The 11,479-nt window shown below is 40.7% G+C and overlaps 2 protein-coding genes across 2 annotated transcripts in view; both read right to left on the bottom strand.

The window, feature by feature from the left end:
- cyld2 (cylindromatosis (turban tumor syndrome) 2) overlaps positions 1–5,372 on the bottom strand; it is an 8,755-nt gene extending 3,383 nt beyond the window's left edge. Inside the window, exons 1-8 of the mRNA XM_032514311.1 lie at positions 5,216–5,372; positions 4,402–4,853; positions 3,648–3,777; positions 2,740–2,987; positions 2,484–2,652; positions 1,605–1,737; positions 1,044–1,148; positions 714–793 (exon numbers count right to left, since the gene is read on the bottom strand). Of these exons, the coding sequence (XP_032370202.1) occupies positions 714–793; positions 1,044–1,148; positions 1,605–1,737; positions 2,484–2,652; positions 2,740–2,987; positions 3,648–3,777; positions 4,402–4,836 (1,300 nt within the window). The 5' untranslated portion in view covers positions 4,837–4,853; positions 5,216–5,372. The remainder of the gene's footprint in view (positions 1–713; positions 794–1,043; positions 1,149–1,604; positions 1,738–2,483; positions 2,653–2,739; positions 2,988–3,647; positions 3,778–4,401; positions 4,854–5,215) is intronic.
- An 895-nt stretch (positions 5,373–6,267) lies between these two features.
- LOC116687619 (glutathione hydrolase 7) lies at positions 6,268–10,030 on the bottom strand. Its single transcript, XM_032513126.1, has 15 exons — positions 9,825–10,030; positions 9,406–9,611; positions 9,180–9,331; positions 8,965–9,082; positions 8,790–8,857; positions 8,626–8,699; positions 8,327–8,508; positions 8,099–8,186; positions 7,879–8,009; positions 7,684–7,772; positions 7,253–7,405; positions 7,019–7,136; positions 6,788–6,925; positions 6,602–6,683; positions 6,268–6,272 (listed from the first exon to the last, which is right to left on the bottom strand). The coding sequence occupies exons 1-15, from the start codon at positions 9,958–9,960 to the stop codon at positions 6,268–6,270; spliced, it is 1,740 nt and encodes a 579-aa protein (XP_032369017.1). The 5' UTR covers positions 9,961–10,030.
- Positions 10,031–11,479: the final 1,449 nt, after the last annotated feature.

Here is an 11,479-nt window from a genome sequence, read left to right as displayed (position 1 = left end):
AAAAGTGCCTCGGAACACACTAAAGCGATACCGACGGAAGCTGATTGGAGGAACGCGTCACGTGTCAGTTCGGCCAAAATGAAGGCTGCTGGCCCCTTCGACTGACAACAGCACGGAACACACCAAACAGACTTGAGTCACCAATCTGTCACCGCCAGACTGTCATTACGGACGATTATCGGGTTGGTGTGTCAGGGCCTTTAATATGTGAAATCAGCACACTGGTTCCTTTCGGTTGTCCAAGTCAGCCGTTAACTGTAGTGTTTAAAAGATATATACTTAGACACAGTGGTCCGACTTGATGTTTCTGTTTTTCTTATTTTACGTATTGTGCTGCTTTGACTGCGTCCTTGATAAACCAAATCCACCCAAAACTAGCAATCCCGAATAGAGGTGAGATGTCACTGTTGAAGGGTGCTGAACAGGTCATTTTCTTTTGTCTGTGAGCCAACAGGTAGGCTAAATTAGTTCTCCAGCCTAACGTTAGCGAAAGGTCTGTTATTAATGACATATTAAAGCATCAAACATGAATTTTAGATAAATAACAAGTCTTAACTTTGAAATAAGACTTGAATTAACTCGTCCCAGTTTTCTCACCACAGTTAGATAGAATGTACATGACGCAGGGGTTTTCTACCCAGAACTTATTGTAAACAAACGGTAATTGGTTCTATACTTTTTAACAACACACGTTGCAAAATATGGATGTGTACCTTTTTCCTCTGTTCGGAAGGTGTCGCAGCCAAGCTCTTTACGGAAATTCATCACACTCGCAGCAGGCACAAACCCTTGTCTGCAATAAATATATTAGCTACCAGTGAGCAAACACAAGAACTCATACACTGAAATAGCTGCATACACCAAAACAATTGAGACCAAACACATGCACATTTGTTAGTGAATAAAGAGCACCCATATCATTAAGACAGCGTGTGCTTGTTTACCAGTTGTGACTATGTAAAATGTCATAATGTTCTTGTTTTGCAGACTAGATGATAATGCAAGGCGTTAGAAAAACCAAGTCTTGAAGATACTGTTCATACCTGCGCAAACAGTTGACTATTTTTCTTAGAGTGCAGTTTATGGGTTTGTCCATGTCAGCAGGCTTTTGGCAGATATTTTCCAGGGTCACGGATGAGCCGAACAAACTTAAAGAGAAAAAACACATTGTTTTATCAACTTAGCACAACTCTGAATACAGTTGCAATACAGCTCCATTTAGTTGTACATGATCTCCTAAGTAAAATTACTTGTCATGATGAGAGGTTAAAAGCAACTACAAGGAACTTTTTGGGTTATTAAACAGTCTCAATTTAACACTGATGCGCCACTATATGACCTACATAAGCAAACTAGACCATCAGTGAGAAGATTGGCTATTTCTATTTATTTATTTTAATGCCTCTCCGGGGATCCCAATCCCCATGAAATCAGACAAAAAGATTTAAGGATATTTAAATTTTATTTGGCCCTAAGCCTATTGCTACCGAACTAAACACAAATTGAAAGTTTCTTGTAGTTGCTTTAGAGCAAATCTGAGCAGAATTTGCCAAAGTGTGCTACTTCAGAATCAAATGCTCTGTGAGGTGATGAACTGGTTTTACCTGAACAGTGTGGCATCAAGGTAACAGGAGTTGATGTGTCCCTGAATCCCTTTCATTCTTCCCACTAACAAAGACAACGCCTTGGATTCAGGAATAGGTGGTGCATTCTCCTCTGTGTCCTCAAATGGAGGAACTGAAAACAGCCAGCAAACAAAAAAAACAAAACAAAAAAAAGAGACGTTGGCATTTTAACACAGTCCTTATCATTTCTAGCCTGACGTCATACTCAGATTCTAGTCAGAACAAAAAACCTTTTTCCCCCAACCTCAAATGTTGTGGCCGGGGCTAAGTTCGGCTGGCATCCAGGCTACATTATTTCACTAGTAACGTTAGATTTGAGAAACATCGTATTCTAGAGTAGTTTCTCACCAGGCTTAAAAATACTTAACTGTACAATCACACAGGCCTTATGACTAATGATTAATCTGCTTTTCCAAAGCAGGAAGTTCACAGGAGTGTCAAATGTTCTACTTATAAAACAAGTGTTAATTTGTTGTGCATTGTTCTATGTGTTCACATAATTTTATCTTCACTAAATCCTGCCATGTTCCTCAAATGCCTAGTTCCTCAAAACTGATTCTGTGAGGTTGTATGAATCATAAATTACAAGTAATAGAGATTAATGAAAAACTAATAAATACTAAAGCTTTATATAAACACTGGCACTCTGATCAAAATTTTAGAGTTTGCAAAGTGTGAGTAAAAGTTGTGTAGTGTACTACTCAGTCCACAACAGTTCAGAGTAGACAATTATAAAAAGGATGTTAAGTTAAAGCTTCACTTTGTAAAAGTAAAATGTGTGGTTTTGAAAAACACCAATAATTTCAAATTTGAATTGCTTGTGTTGTGCGTCCCACCAAACTGGGAGAAGTGTCTAACCTGGAGGTGTGTCTGTGGGTTTGGAGGTCTCCCCTCCTGTAGAGGAGCAGAAGAACCTGCTATCAGGACTGCACTTTCTGACGGGAATGAACAAAGCCTTGTTCCCTTCGCATGTGAAATACCTCTGGCTTCCATATGTCCCATCAGTGCAGCCATTCACTTCATAGTCCTGAAATAATTAAAACCAAATCCAGTATGAGGTGGATGCCTAAAGCTGACAGAAATGGTAACTGTACAAAATGGTATAGTCACTCACCAATTCAATCCCAGCCCATTCACCAGTCTTCCCTTCAAGGGCCCCCAACCACTGGATAACCCCGTATACTGTGATCCCTGTGTTGGACACCACCTCCACCATGGATCCCACCTCCAAAGACACAGGAGATGTGCTTGAACTTTGGCTTTGAATGACACTCTGCTCTGTGTCGTCGTCCCTCACTTGTTGTGTACAAGATCCTATATTCGGCATGGAGTTGATGCGCGTCACCGCGTTTCTGTTTAGACCTGTGGAGAGTATAAGGTTTTGAAAAGGCTGAAGGTTAGACGATTTGTTTTAGGCTTGTCACATGCTGCCTCATCAGATTGCCATCTAACTAAAATGGAACAAGTTATATACGAGGCATGTAGACAGCTCAGAGTTCACAATGTGACAAAATGTCAGACCACATGATGAATCTGCTGTTTCACATTCCAGAGTAACAGGATGGGTTTTTCCAGTTGTGTTGAGTTAGTCATTTTCTAAAAACTTAATAGCGGGAATTGATATACTCATTCTCTAACCCAAGGGAGTGGGTGGAGTTTTTTTTAAATTATTAGTTTTTTTTAATTTTTCAAAAAGGATTGATAGCTCAAAAAGGTCATCACTAGCAAGTATGTTGAGGTTAAGAAATGTCTCGTGTTGGGCGCCTGGGCAGCTCACGTGGTAGAACACAAGCCCATGAGCAGAGGCTCAGTCCTCGCTGGAGCGGCCGCTGTTTTAATTCTGACTTGCGACTCTTTGCTGCATGTCACCCCCCTTCTCTCTACCCTTTCAAGTCTATGCTGTCCCATCAACAATAAAAAAATGCCCCCCAAAAAAATCATCTTTAAAAAAAAAAAAAAAAAAAAAAAAGAAATGTCACTTGACTTTAAAGAGACAGACCAAGCTTTTACCACTTTACTCACCTCCACATTGGCTGTCTTTACAGTGCAGTCCAAGGTGAAGTGAGTAAGATGGGACCACCTGGACGATGTCTGCCGCACTGAACAGGGGCAGAGGATCAGGTTTCTTGGATGAGAAATTGTGATCACTGTCCTACAAGAAAACAGACACTTAACACTTTTGTACACTACACAGATAACTGTTCTTGTGCACATTTTGCAGTAATGATAGAGTCCCGCATTACGATACAAAACTTGTGACTAATAACAGATCACCCAAAATGATATGGTCATCCTAGTCAATACATTTCCTGAGGTTATTTTAGGGCTGGGCGATATAAAGAAAATCCAATACAATATTCTTTACGAAATACCTTGATGTTGATATTGCAACATTGTATGGTTGACTATTGGTGCTTTAGCAACATGTTATTTACACAATGAGATTTGATAAATATTCTCCAGAAATGATTTAAGTTCTTGGGTAAAGGTAAACGTTCAGAAAATAGCATCACTTTACTGTAGTGCAGCCTTTAAAACCAGGAAGACAACACTTACCATATATGACATATCCAAAATCTAAGACGATATCTAGTCTCATATCGCGATATTGATACAACATAATTTATTACCCAGCCCTAGGTTATATTAGTGTGTATGTACAATTATACAGAGAGACCTGATCAATATAACTAAGCCTCTTCTACTTTGTTCTTTATGCCAGACACCCACACTTTGATGTTGCAACTAATGAACCAGACAACTAAATGTTACCCACCACAAATTCCACCTCAAAGCCAAGCATGTGCAGGTCGTCTTTGTTGTCCTTCTTCCCAATTTGCATCAGGTTCTTCACCATTCCTGGCAGGTGTCCCTTCTTGTGCTTCACCACCACCAGATCATCCTGAGACAGCTTACAAATAGCCGAAAACAGCTGGGGATTACACAGCAGCTCTATGCGTTTGCTTGCGGGGTAAACAAAGAGCAGTAGCTGGGCCTGGTGGCGGGTCAGAGGGTATGTGTCCTCTCTCCTCACGATGCCTCCGCTCTTAGGCGTCCCTGCGTTGCTGCCACCGAGGTACAGCAGCCCCATCAGCTCTCCAGGCTGCAACTCTGCCTCCACACGGCCAATACATCCTCGGCAGAAGCCTTTCCTCGACTTCCCACGTATTACAATGAAAAACTTCTCCTTCGGTAAAGTTTTGGGCTCCATATTTCCACCAATGTATTCTGTTAAACAGTTTATAAGCAGGCAATATGCTTATAGAAACAGTTAACCGGTAACAATACTTACAGGAGGACATTAGTAAGCTACATTGTAGCTTCAAATAAAAGTTCAAAAAAAACAGTTTAACAGTAGGCTGCTCACTGTGTCGTGGAAAATACAAACAATAGCATAAAACGTATAGGATTTAAAATTAGATACAACTGTAAGAACAAAATTCCAATACGTCCCTGCACGAGAGCTAGCTTATAAATTAGATTAGAACTCGAGCAAACAAACCGAGGTGCTAACGTTACTCTTCTGCTAACTAATATTTATTAGAGAGTCGGTTCAGCCTTTGGAAAATAGAAACCGCTGGTTTACTTACTGTTTATTTGTCAAGAGAAATTACTCCGCGAACGGTTGTGCCACTTTTCCAACATGAATTAGTCAATTATCGACAACAGCAGATCTCTTCCTCTTGACTGGTACTGTGTCGGTGGGGTAACCTGCAGGCGTTTAAATTACAGACCTGCTTGTGACCGACAACGCCCATTTGGCAGCTCCCAATTTCTCCGCCCTTTAACTGACCAATCCACACTACAACAGGCCTATGTGACTTTAGACTCGGTAAGAAAAGGGAGGATATTTTCCCACTATCTTTAAACTGCAAGTGGTTACTCAATTTGACGTGCAACAACTGCCTATTGTCCTACTTAATAGGACAATGCACTGAAACTGAAAGAATGGCTAAAAGGTATATTGTGTTTGAACATAAAGTCTGGTCTGGATTATGTTTTTAATTATGAGTCTAAGGGAATACTTAGACTCTAACTTTGGGACATATAGCTCTCAGTTTAGAGTCAGTTTAAGTTGAACTCTAAATCTGTCTGCATTAAATATTATTGATGTTCTGAGACAGAACATATTTTTTATAACTTGGACAGGTGTTGACCTTAAGTTTGCTTTGCTGCAAATGAAAGACATTTTAAGCTGCATCTCATGACCTTTGACTCAGGTCTTCCTGCCCTTTCTTACATTTGATTTGGCATAAATATAAGCTTAAAGCCTCGGAGGTCACTATTTGCTGATACACTGGAATATTACTCACCAGTAGATGGAAAGAAACAGTATCAACTGATATCTAGAAAAACGTTCAATGTAACAAATTCCTCTAGTGCAATGTTTTGAGTGACATTTTCTTAACATGTGACATGTCCTACCCCTTGAACAGTTGATCAGATCAGATTTCCATAGAAGCCATTATTTTCTTTAGCATAGTGACCAGCATCAAACCGTTGTCTGCATTCATTTAAAAATCCATTTCGTAATATCAGTTTTAAGACAATTACGAGTAGACAATTTGGCCTTCTTTAATAGAAAGTACTTGTCTGAAGACTGCCCTCTGTTGGCTGGTGAGATCACAATAACACAACAGTATCACACTGGAGAACAACAAACTTATATCATACAGTGCAACATGAACTTATCCAGATGGTGCCTTTTCATAATATGCTCATGAGAACAATAAAACTATGAGAAACTATCGGATAACTGAGGCACTGTTATGGCTGTAATGCTATCTTTGTTCCTCAGGATCCCCTGGACCACAGAGTTTGTCTTCATTCTCTGAACTACGTGGTCCTTTTCATTTAAAAACGGCACACACTCTTCCGGACATTCCGCTAATGAGGGAGAGTTAGAAAAGTAGCAAATTACTGAAAAATATGACTAATAATAATAATAATAGCAATACTAGCAAATGTCAACTTACAGTCAACAAGAAGTCTGTTTGGCTGATGTAGGGAGAGGCTGTCCTTTTTCTCTTTATGGAAGGACAGAGCACTGATCAACACCTAAAGCACACAAAATGTTTTAATTGTAGATATTTTTGTATTAAAAATCCTAACATCTTTCATTGAATCAGAATCCAAACCTCTACAATGTAAAGTGATCAAACCTGGGTGATCACACCTAAACTCTCTTGTCCAGCTGAACTGCTTAGTGCCATGTAGATTCCACATTTATGCCACGATGGCACCACTATTGTGGGCATGAGAGATGACAGGGGCCTCTTTCCTGGCTGGACTCTGTTTTTCTATATCACAAAAGCAAACAGTGAGCCGTATTTCAAAATTACATTTTTGTAACTAGTTGATTTTATTGGGTAAGATTTCCAATGGTAATGCACCTGGTTATTTAAGATTTGCCCTGGGCTTTTGTTTGACCAGGAGAAGTCAAGCATGAGGCTGTTGAGAATAACACCTGACCGTGTTATGATTCTACTCCCGAATGGCATGCTCAGGGAACTGCAAGATTATAAAGACAAGATCTAAAAAGAATGTCAGCGGGCCCTGCAGCACATACCAAACATATCCTCCTGGCCTGATTGCTTATGTCAGACTGTAGATAGTTACACAATTACCTTGCAACTGACACAATGAGGTCATCTGGTCCCATGACTACTACTTGTCCAGACATCAGCTCTGTCTGTAGGGAGTGGACAATGGCGTTGTACTTGGGTGGCGAGGTATCAGAGGAATTGATCCTCTGGTGAAGCACTTCAGCATGCCTCTTACTTTAGCAAGAGCAGAGAGAAAATTAACAAGAAGTTCACTGTTTTACTGATAAGTTTGTTTGGTGTTGTGCAGTAGAGTAGAGGCAATTAAAGGTGCTCTAAACGATGTTGGGTGATGATACTTCTTGTTGACATTTAAAGTATTTTTCAAACAAAACAAGAGTAGCTTGCCCCTCCCTCCCAATCCTCCTAATCAAGCAAGTAGTCTGATAAACCAATAATGAAAATAATCTTTAGTTGCAGCCCTAAAAGTCAATGTGATTCTCAGTGTAGTTTACCTTAGCATGTCAGAGAGCAGCTCAGTCACTGAAGAGTTATATTTAGGGTCATCCAAACTACTCGCCAAAGCTAAAGCTCCTTTTAGAGCCTTAACAGGGGGAAAAATAAATCAATCATTCTAATGTAAGAGACCTAGCCTTTTAACCAGATCGTAAAATGAAACATTTTGATATTTAAGCTTTGCAATCCAGTACCTCAGCAACAAAGTGATGTGTTTGATTTTCTGTGTTGTTGTTCCCATTGAGATGGAGGCCCTCCAAAACATTTAGCGCCAATATCAACACTGCACCAGCAGATGGGGGAGGAGGAACTTGAATAATAAAGTCTAAGATGGGAGTAACACAACAAAGATGAAGGTATCAAGAATTCATACACATTTATGCAGTCTATTGTTGAAGAAAGTTTAGTCTTTACCATTGTACATGCCTTCCACTGGCTGCTCCACTTGAACACTGTAGTTACTGATGTCGTCTCTGCTCAGGACCCCTCCGTTAGTTTGCACCTTTGTAAGAAAAAGCACCAAAGGTTTTTGCATCACTGAAATTTGAATAATTGCAGTTGTTAAACTTAGATTAAAAGCAAATTTCACCCTATCGTTTTGCCTATGAAACAAGACCCATTGACTATGTGGATGTCATTCACCTCATCCTCCATCTCTTGGGAGAGGTTTCCATTATAGAAGTTTTCCAGACCAGCCTCGATGACTCCAGCAAGACTGGACATCCTCAGAAATGAACCAGGAAGCAAAGCTTGGCCATTAGGGAGGAATATGTTCCTGAAACGTTGGGACAACTGCTCACCTTTTACCTTTAATATAGCGTCAGCTGTAAAATGAAACAAAAGAGTCACATCCTGTTATATTGTCCTTAGGTTACATCATCATGTTATATTGTGAGTAGGCGGTTAAGTGACAAAATGTAAGGAATGATGGTTTTACTCACCAAGATTGAAAGAAACATTGAAACCTTCTTTGGCAACAGCAGTGGCTCTGTTGACCACATCCTCCCATGATAGACTGCAGAGATTTTGTGGTAAGACATTAGACTTAACGATATAAAAAAATAGATTAAACATCAGATCATTTTCACTTTGTCAAAACTCTTACCTCCCATACAAGGTATGAGCACAGTGTAACCCTCGGAGCAGACCTGGCACACCCACTTGCAGACCTGCCTGAACGGGTGAAATAAGATTGTACATGATAAATAATAAAATCAAAAAATGATTAATGGACACACACACACACACACACACACACACACACACACACACACACACACCTTTTGTTCTGACACATTCCACGGCATCTCCTCTTTAAGTGTTTTAGGTGCAGTTCCCTGAAAATTAATCACCCTGGTTTCATTCTTATGGATGTCATGAACCAGCATCACCCCACCTCTTCAGAAAGAGAATGAGCAAAGGATGAATTTGTGATCAGATACATCAATGTAAATTTTACACCCAACATACTACCAACAATAGTTCAGTCACATACCCACCAACACCTGACACATGTGGATGCACAACACCCAAACACAGGGTGGCAGAGATGGCTGCATCCACACTGGATCCACGATCATGAAGGACTCTCTGGCCAAGTGCAGTGCAAAGCTCATGATCCGACACTACCTTACCTTTTACAAACATCTGAAAAATAACTGTAATGAGGATAAATAATGCACTTGTGGTTATGCTTGCATACGTTATACGGCATGACATACCAAACTTCCCCCTAGGTAAATATTCAGGATCAAAACAATGGTCACACCAATGGCAAAGGCGATGGGAACAGCATAGAGATACAGAGGTATGTCCTGACTGCAGCAGTCCTTGTATTTCTCTTTGAGGTTGGAAAGGCTCCGGTCAAACAAATTTGAGCTACCAGAGGCCAGTTTCAGAGGCACGTCCTTTGGGAGATGGCTAAGGTCTGTTGGAGCAGCAAGAAAACAAAATTAATCTTTGCCACGGTTGGGTTTTCATCCCGGGTCCTCAAGACTCAGAGATCCTGCCTGTTTGCCCCTCAACATCTAATCAGGGGATTTACAGTGTTGAAAATATCAGTAGGAGAAAAATACAGCAGCATATTGTGTGCTGAGAGCCAGTATTGTAAACTATGTAGGCTATATTTGTATCCTCTCACCACAGTTTTTATTCCAGTCACAGGTAAAGTCCCTTGGGGATGAGCCATCATCCAATTGAGATGAACGAGCAAAACTTTTGTAACTGAATGTTAATGGCTTGATAGGTTTTAATTCAAGAGTAACATCCATCATCATTGTACCCACTCACTGGCTAAGTCAATTCAACAGTTCTTCACAGGCCTCCTTAGCCGAACACCAATCAAATACAGCAGGTGTAATTACTTCCCAACTAATTCCCAACCAATGAGATGTCAATGTTTGCATCAGTCAAACTGTGAGCTGTTCAATGTCATTTGGACATTATAATCTGACTCATAAATGAAGAAGAAAAAATTAAAACAAGCTGCAAACTCATAATTTTTATTTCTGTCTAAAAAAAAGTTTAGACCAGTTACATACAGGTAAATAAATGCACGTTGTTAGACAAATTACAGCACTTTGTCGTAATTATTAGAGGATACATTTTGCATAGGTTGCAGTCATCCACATGTATAAATCCACATGCACACAAACAAGAAAACATAGTGTATTTCATTTCATGAGGTGAAACTCTTAATTCCAAACTCATAAACAGTACGAGTTATAACATAGCTGCCTGTTGTGTTGTTGTTTTGAATGGTTATCTGCGTGTATTGGAATATATGTTTAATAAGTATAGGATTATTTGCAGGTTAAAATTTGCAGTTGTCAACCAGTCAACAAGAGTATCAGTGGCTCAGTGGCTTATGTTGCGTTGTCCTGGCTGCTGGAGGTGGAATGAGTGATGTTGGACTCCTTGGCGAACACGGTTCTGACGCTGAATGGCGTTACGGGACATTTGGTGCGGGTCTGCCCAGGCCTTAGCCTTCTGGATGCAGGTTAACTGTGTCACTTCTTCCAAAGCTTTAGGCTGAGAAACAGAGCCTGTGATGGCTCGACTGGTGGCGCAGCTGCTTTGAACTGTGGGTTCTTGGTCTAACACACTGGAGAGAAACAAAAGCAAGCATGTGAATCTTATGGCCCTGACACACTAACCCGATGGCTGACCGTTGGCAGAAAAGGCAGTCGGACGACTGCCTCCCCGAGTTGGCCAAAAAAAGTGCAAACGACAGCTGATTGGACAAACACGTCATGTGGGGTCTGGTTTCTCTGGAAATTCAAAGCCAGACTGCCATGGCGGCTTGATCAGAATACAATCTCATATCTTACTAAAATAGTTCACCGAAACGTGTTTCTGAAAACATTTTAAGCGAGGAACAGGCCATGCAGTTGCTGAATCTGTCTTCTTTTCAGATCGACAAAGGCCAGTTTGAGAGATTTTCGTCAGATTTTGAGAGACTCTAGTCACGCTCATCCTGCTCGTAATTTCAGCGTTAGCACTCCACCAATCAGATTGGTCATTTGAGTCCGAGTGCCGGCAGAGCCCGCCTTCTGACCAAGCATGTCAGGTCGGCTAAAATGAAGGCAGCCAGTCCCTCCGGAAGACGGTGCGGAACACACCAAACAGACTGGAGTTACCAACCTCGCCTGACTGTACGACGTCTAAGTATCGGGTTGGTGTGTCAGGGCCTTAACAATCTGAGTCGGTGTATATCAATACAAGTTAAAGGGATAGTTCTGATCTTTTGAAGTGGGGTTGTATGAGGTACTTATCCAATGTCAGTGCATAACCTAC

Source organism: Etheostoma spectabile, chromosome 4 (genome assembly GCF_008692095.1).
Source record: "Etheostoma spectabile isolate EspeVRDwgs_2016 chromosome 4, UIUC_Espe_1.0, whole genome shotgun sequence".
Classification (NCBI taxonomy): domain Eukaryota; kingdom Metazoa; phylum Chordata; class Actinopteri; order Perciformes; family Percidae; genus Etheostoma; species Etheostoma spectabile.
Note: the sequence above shows the minus strand (reverse complement) of the source record. Positions and strands in the feature narration are given on the sequence as shown.